The sequence below is a fragment of the Artemia franciscana genome, chromosome 1 (genome assembly GCF_032884065.1).
Source record: "Artemia franciscana chromosome 1, ASM3288406v1, whole genome shotgun sequence".
Lineage (NCBI taxonomy): Eukaryota > Metazoa > Arthropoda > Branchiopoda > Anostraca > Artemiidae > Artemia > Artemia franciscana.
Genome location: NC_088863.1, coordinates 18,415,234 through 18,422,892, shown reverse-complemented (window position 1 = coordinate 18,422,892; position 7,659 = coordinate 18,415,234). Strand labels below are relative to the sequence as shown.

General features: G+C 32.6%; 1 protein-coding gene across 4 annotated transcripts in view; it reads left to right on the top strand.

Annotated features, from left to right (window-relative positions):
• The first annotated feature begins 503 nt into the window (after nt 1-503).
• The window catches only part of LOC136026521 (polypeptide N-acetylgalactosaminyltransferase 3-like), a 181,954-nt gene continuing 174,798 nt past the window's right edge, over nt 504-7,659 (top strand). For 3 of the 4 annotated variants that reach the window (XR_010617328.1, XM_065703175.1, XM_065703225.1), the window contains exon 1: nt 504-571. Coding sequence is in view for 2 of the 4 variants with exons in the window: in XM_065703175.1 (XP_065559247.1) it covers nt 560-571 (12 nt within the window). In the remaining 2 variants the exon portion in view is untranslated. Of the gene's footprint in view, nt 572-4,023; nt 4,124-7,659 lie in introns of those variants that run through there. The other variant, XR_010617329.1, reaches the window with a different exon arrangement.

Here is a 7,659-nt window from a genome sequence, read left to right as displayed (position 1 = left end):
ACTTACAATCCTTGCCTTAAGGGGTGTGGGGGCGTCATCCTCAAAGACATAAATTCCGGAACTTTGAACTACGTTGAACAGAAAATCTATCTCAAAATTTTGATTAGACGTGTTTGGGGAAATGGTGGGTATTGAAGGGGATTAGTTGCCCTCTAATCACTTTCGACTATTAGAAGCCACTAGCCCTTTCAATTTCCAATCGAATGAGCCCTTTTCGAAGTTTCAATGACAACTCCTTTGATACGAAGTTCTCTGGTCTATAACAAACAAACGACCCCCCCCCCCCCCCCTCCAAAAAAAAATAAAATAAAATAATAAATACATTGTGCCCACATCGCTTATTACTTAGGCAGCACTATTGCACTGCCTATAATAAATTACTTCAATCTAGTCCGGGTTCAGCAAAAAATCACTGAGATTTTTTGTGCCCTTCGGCATTGTTTGCCGTTAGCCCAGGGCCTACTGGGCCTTAAGACGCTAAAAACAGGATTTCAAATCGTGGCAAAAAATTTAAATTAGGTTTTCGTGGTTACAAGAGTTGTTTCACAGGAGGATTTAAATGTCACCGAGAGTAAGAATTTAGAATAACTTTTGATATTGTAATCAACATTGGTTAACTGGGAATTAACAGAAGTCCCCATACAGGGTATTAGCGTTTTTGCTTTTAAACCTTTTTAGTAGCCTAGGCTAGACCAGCCTCTGTCTAAAATCTTTGCTAGAAGCTTACAATTAGGGCTATTGAGAATGAAAAATGTTAAGAAAACTATTTTCTATTCTTATAGTATACAAGAAAATTGCAGTTAACATGGTTTGACTGCACCCCCAATATACTCTACCCCCAGTCACTGGCAACCACCCCTAACTTGTAAATATATAACCCACATTATATATTTACCATGCATTACCCTTGTTTCAACCCATCTATTTATAAATCGAATCAATAGCAAAATCAGGAAGAAGAAAACACATGGGTAATATATAGGCTAATTTGTGCTAGGCCTAGGCCTATATATTTGTAGATTGTACAAATGCAAACCCCTATAGCCTAGGGTTGTATCCTGCCAATAGTTGCCCAAAAACAGACAATGCTATTTTAACATTATTATGCCCTAGCCTATTATGTATAAAACAAGGAAAAAATACAATTGGCATGTCAGATAACCTACACATAAATATTGATTAAAAACAAATTAAGAGCCCTGTGAACAAACAAAAATTACCACCCCTCCAAATATGCTGTTGTAATATTGACTTGTGCTTTACTAAAAGCCAAAGTGCAAATTGTCCTTTGCACACTTGGTTTATTGCATGCATACCATGATTGTATTGAAAAATAGTGTTATATAAATTTAAAAGAATACCTAGTAACAAGCAGAAAATTTACCTCTGAACTCTCTTGTTCTAAGCTTTTAGCTTACCACTCATGAATTTACAAGATGAATATGCTTCATAGGCTCAGGGGTGGTAATTGATAATAGACACTGCCCACTAAGTGGCTGTTGTTTTAGCAGTGAGCAAATAACCTTTATTCTTTTTTTTTTGGCTTTCAGTAAAGCACTAGTCAATTTTGTGACAGCACAAGAGGAGGGGAGATAATTTTGTTTGTCTTAAGTTTCAACTTATTTCTATGAGCCTGTTTGTTGAGTATTCAATCTTAGTTCTATCAGCATTATTAGGTATTCAATCTTTGTCAATTATGTTCAAAGCCTAGAGTAATAGAAAGAAAGACTGAACCACAATTAAAGAAAGGTTTATGGCTACTCAAGGTTTTAAATAGGTATAAACTTAAGAAATATCAAAAGGGCTTTGGAAATGTCAAATGTCAAATCTCCACCTTTTTTTGGGGGTGGGGGAAGAGGGGTCCATATCTGGATAGTCAAGGGGCTTGGGATATATAATAATTTTTCTCCAAATTATTAGTTAGGAACTGCCCTAAACAACACCCCTATCCTCATATATATATATATATATATATATATATATATATATATATATATATATATATATATATATATATATATATATATATATATATATATATATATATATATACATATATATATATATATATATATATATATATATATATATATATATATATATATATATATATATATATATATATATATATATATATATATATATATATATATATATATATATATATATATATATATATGTTCAAAATTCACCTTGTCAGCTTGGCTGCTTTCATTGTGACTTGATAGCATTCAGAATGCAAAGTTTCATTGTACTTTTTGTTCACTTTTCAATCTGAGTTGGTAATAAGGATGCATCTCTGGCTTTTAGAAGCTGGAAGTGAATCCTCACAAAAAAGGTGTCTAGGTATTATGCATATTTGTTATGTTTATTGGGAATTTAAACAGTCTACATACTTTTATTTTCAAGGAATGGTGAGAGAGGTATGGGGTGGGTGGGGTACCCAAAAATGAGAAATGATAAGGGGGTAACAACAGTCCAAGACACACAATAATTATATTGTGGTTTAAGACTCAAAAGAAGGCAAATGAGCAAATATATATAACAAACACGATTTTTTTTTGGTTTCAAGTGAATTCAATTTCTAGCCCAAAAGTAGCAAGATTTGAAACAGTGTAGCCCAAAAACCTGCCCTGCAGGTTTTTAGTGACTTGTCCTGCAAAGTTGAAAATTTAATAGCCCAATTGACAGGATATAGCTCAACCTGGCAATACAGATGTACAGACCTGGCAACACAGATTCAAGAGTAGTGACTATTATATTCAGTAATTTTTTTAAAGCATATCAAATGGTAGGCCTATGTTTATCTTTTAGCTTGCAAGTGAATCATGAAAAGGAAAAAAAAATCCCAAATAAATTAGGCTGGAGAGACCTATTTCAGATATTTTTTGTTGGAACTGGAAACTTTTAGGTTTTATTTTAATGACCAAATATCAAACAATAACAATAATTTGTACAAAATGCAGTTCAACCCTACTCTCTAAAGTTACAATGGAGGAAAAGATAAAAATTTTACAGATAGAGGATTATAGATTGTCAAAGACAGTATTTTTTGACCATAATGGGTTAGGAAGAGGTCATAAGAAAGTATTTAGGGGAAATTAGAACTTAAAGGGAGGGGTAAAGGGGGAAGCTTTGAACAGGTTGGTATGAAGGAGGAACATGCAGAGCTGTGTCAGCCTTAGCTTAACCAGCAAATTTCCATGGATCTAGCTTGCTATGCCAAGCAAAAAAGCTTGCAACAAGTCTGCATAGAATCCTCAAACAAATTTGCTTCAAGCCTGCTATTTGCCCAACTTTTGCCTTCTTGTCAGCTTAAATTAAGGCTTAGAATAACCTTGCATAACATGCCAATGGCAAGGCAAATTCTTCAATCAAGCTTGCTTCAAGCCTTCAGCTTTGAAAACATACTTTGAAAACATACTTTGCTTTGAAAAAATGAGCCAATAGCAAGATATTCCTCAACTTAAGTTTGTTTAAAGTCAGCAACTTTCAGAATGTAATTCAAGCTAGCTTGCAAAATAAACCAAAAGGGAATCCTTGATTCAAGTTGTTTCAAGCCAATAGCTTTTAAAATATACTTAAAATGAGCTTGGCAAGTAGCAGGATAAATCTTTGATTTGCCTTGATATTGTCTAGCAGGCTGATGCCAATTTAAATTCTTGATTCAGATCTTTTTTTTTTTTTTTTTTTTTTTTTTTTTTTTTTTTTTTTACAATGTCTTCTAGTCATTACCTTTAACCTCAAGAATTCTGATTGCATTATATCAATAGTTCAGTTCAGTTTCTTTAGTAATTTAGCTAAGAGTTTTCTGTTGATATATGCAAACACAATTTTTGTTAGAATGGCAGAATTGCTGCTGAATTTAGTATTCAAATGGAAATTCAAGCATAATTTAAGAATCCTGTTTCACTGGATGAAGTAAGCTAATTTAGACCTGAGGCAAAAAGTCTCAAGACATTCAAAACCCCTCAGTTTAAAGGGGGACATGCTACTCTTCCATGTACTCATTTTACTTTTTAGAAATTTGTTTGTTTTCGTTGGTTCAAGAATTCATAACAACTGCTGATATCAGATTATCAATTAGCCATGCATTTTGCTTGATTGAAGCACAATCCACAAGGTATCAAATTGCAAGACTGATTCAAGGCAAGCTTGCATCAGGCAGGTGTGTTTGTTTTGAGGGGGGTTGGTGCAGTAATGAGTTGTTAGTTGTAGTAGTAGCAGTAAACAAACAATATGTATACCATGTTAAATTTCTTATTCTCAGAACTTGCAGTGAAACTTCTAAAGGAGATGCAAATTGTCTTGAAAGATAAAATTCCTTTCTGCATTTTAACTTTTCACATTTGGAAATACATTTGCATTTTCAGTTGTTTCTCATTCTTTTATTGCGTAGATCTTTTATCATTCGTCCAGAATTCATTTATAGGCTACTGTTGTCCAAAATACAGTTCTGCCATTTATGAAAGCAGCCATAAAACTAATTTTGTTTTATTCTAAAGTAATTGCAATTGTAATCACAGCCACAATTGGGCTTATTTGAATGGAAATTTAAAGTTCAAATGCCCTTTTTATTTCAATTATTAAGAAAAAAATTTCGAAAAAAAAGTTTTCTAAACAAAAGTAAAGTAAGTATAATTTTATTTTCATTTTCAATGCTGTAACATCTGAAAAAAAAACGTTTTTAATATAATTCGTTTCCAGTGAAGCATCAATGATGGAGTAGGCTTTAGACTTGTACAGTTAAAGAAGGCAGCAGTATCCAAAATTTGGTTTGTAGTGATGCTGTATTTGTCTTGAACAGTCTTGTGTCAGTTTACTGTAAATTTTATGTATATTTACAATGTTGTAGTAAGTTCAAAAGAAAATATTTGTAATATAATTCGTTTTCAGTAAAGCATCAATGAAGCATTGAAAAAGATAATAAAATGAATGTGAAATAAAATCGTGAACTTATGATCTTTTAAGAATTAATAGCCTTATGTATGGAACATTCTCTTGATTTTATTTGTACTTTTCAATACTGTTCAAGACGCATATAATTTTCAGTAAAGTGCCAATGACACAGTAGGTTTTAGACTTTTACAGTGAAAGAAGGAGGTAAAACCAAAACTCTTCTTTGTAGAGTATTTTGTTCGTTTCAAGCTGGATTTGCATATTCAATTTAAGTTTCATCACTCGTTTTAAGATTTATTTAGGCTACTCATTTATATTAGTAACTACTGTTTGTTTGTTTGCTATGATTGTTTTTAGTTTCTGTTTGCTTTGGGTTTCATTTATGCCTCAAGAAAATATTTTTGTTCGTTTTAAGCTTGATCTGCATATTCAACTTAAGCTTTACTCTTTTTGAGATTTATTTATTCATTTATATTAGTACCTGTTGTATATTTTTTTGCTATGATTGTTTATTTAATTTCTGTTCGTTTTGGGTTTCATTTATTCTTTAATAGTAATTTTTGGTTGTCACGAGTTCGAGTTATTATAGGTTTCTATTTCTTCTGATTTTAAGCTTAATACGGCCTTTATTTTTCTTTATTAAACTTCTTTTTGGAAATTTTTCTTTTTTAAAATCAATTTCTGTACGTTTTTGATTGCCAAAGTTTCAAGTTTTTCAAAGGTTTTCAAAGTTTCAACAGTTTTGGTAAGAACTAATCAATTAAACTGAATATTGGATATATAATGATATTAATTGTTGAAACCTCACCAGCTCAAGATTTTGTTTCACCCAGGATGGATTTAAAGCTTAAACGCCTCTAGGCCTAAGCGTTTTTGCAACTCTGGTTTTGCAAGATTCTTAGGGAAATCCCGAAATCTTGGGAATAACGAAAGCCGCAAGGCCTAGTGGACTTATTTGTAAATCCTGGGCACTGCACGCTGCAATTATGATTTATTTTCAGTGTTGTAATAAGGACAAAAGACAATATTTGTAATATAGTTCCTTTTAGTAAAGCACCACCTATATACAGTTTTAGTATAACTGAAAGTAAGGAGCGACATTAAAACTTAAAACAAACAGAAATTACTCCATATATGAAATGGGCTGTCCCCTCCTCAAGGCCTCGCTCTTTACGCTAAAGTTTTAATGGTTTTAAAAAGTAGAATTGTGGCAAAGAGTCAAACTTTAGCGTAAAGAGCGAGGGATTGTGGAGAGGACAACCCATTTCATATACGGAGTAATTTCTGTTCGTTTTAAGTTTTAATGTCGCTCCTTACTTTCAGTTAAAAAAACTAGTTTTTTTATTTAATTTCTGAACGTTTTTGAAATTAATGCATGTTTGATTTTGGCTCTCCGCACATATATTATTAAAATGAAATTTGCAAATTAATTCTTTTTTTGGCTAAATGGCTTTCTCTTAGTTTTGATCAGACGATTTTGAGAAATAAGGGGTGGGGAAGGAGGCCTAGTTGCCCTCCAATTTTTAAATTACTTAAAAAGGCAACTAGAACTTTTAATTTTTAACGAACGTTTTTATTAGTAAAAAATATACGTAACTTAAGAATTAACTTACGTAACAAACTTCTATATTCTTATATTTTTATTATGTATATGAGGGGGTTTGTCCCCTCGTTAATACCTCGCTCTTTACACTAAAGCTTAAGTTTTGTCCCAATTCTTTAAGAATGACCCTGAATCAGAAAGGCTGTAGATTAAATAATTGAATTACTAAAGATACTTTAGCATATAGAGCGAGATATTTAGGAAGAGAAGAACCTCTCATATGCGTAATAATCTCTTTTCGTTTTATGTTTTAATGCTACTCCTTACTTTCAATTGAAAAAACTTGTTCATGTTAATTTTTTCATTGTTTTTCTTTAATAGTAATGCTAGAAAATCCTGCGCCCTTTTCATTGAATTTCTCTTCTCCCATGACATATTCCTCCAAGCAAAGATCCAAGGAAAGATCTGTTGACTTTGGGTAAAAAATTAGCGTGGGAGGGGGCCTAGGTGCCCTCCAATTTTTTCGGTCACTTAAAAAGGGCACTAGAACTTTTCATTTCTGTTAGTATGAGCCCTCTTGCGACATTCTAGGACCACTTGGTCGATACGATGACCCCTGGAAAAAAACAAACAAAAAAAGCAAAAAAAAAAACCAAATAAACACGCACCCGTGATCTGTCTTCTGGCAAAAAATACGAAATTCCACATTTTTGTAGATAGGAGCTTGAAAATTTTGCAATAGGGTTCTCTGGTGGTGTGATTTTCGTTAAGATTCTATGACTTTTAGGGGTGTCTCTCCCTATTTTCCAAAATAAGGCAAATTTTCTCAGGCTCGTAGCTTTTGATGACAAAGACTAAATTTGATGAAACTTATATATTTAAAATCAGCATGAAAATCCAATTCTTTTGATGTATCTTTTAGTATCAAAATTCTTTTTTTTAGAGTTTCGTTTACTATTAAGCCGAGTGGCTCCATACTACGGTTCGTTACCACGAACTGTTTGAAAGCGCCAAATATGCAGTAGGCCTTATAAGTTTACCGTTTGAGAAACAGGCAGTAACCATACTCTTGTTTGTAGTGAAGACACCATTCAGTAGAAGTACATAACCCCCTACTCTCTGAAAACGACCGCGGTCCAACAACCAATCGAATTCTCACTTGTGTTTGAATTCTGTTCTCCCACCTATTATAATAAAAAAAAAAATAGGTAAACTGG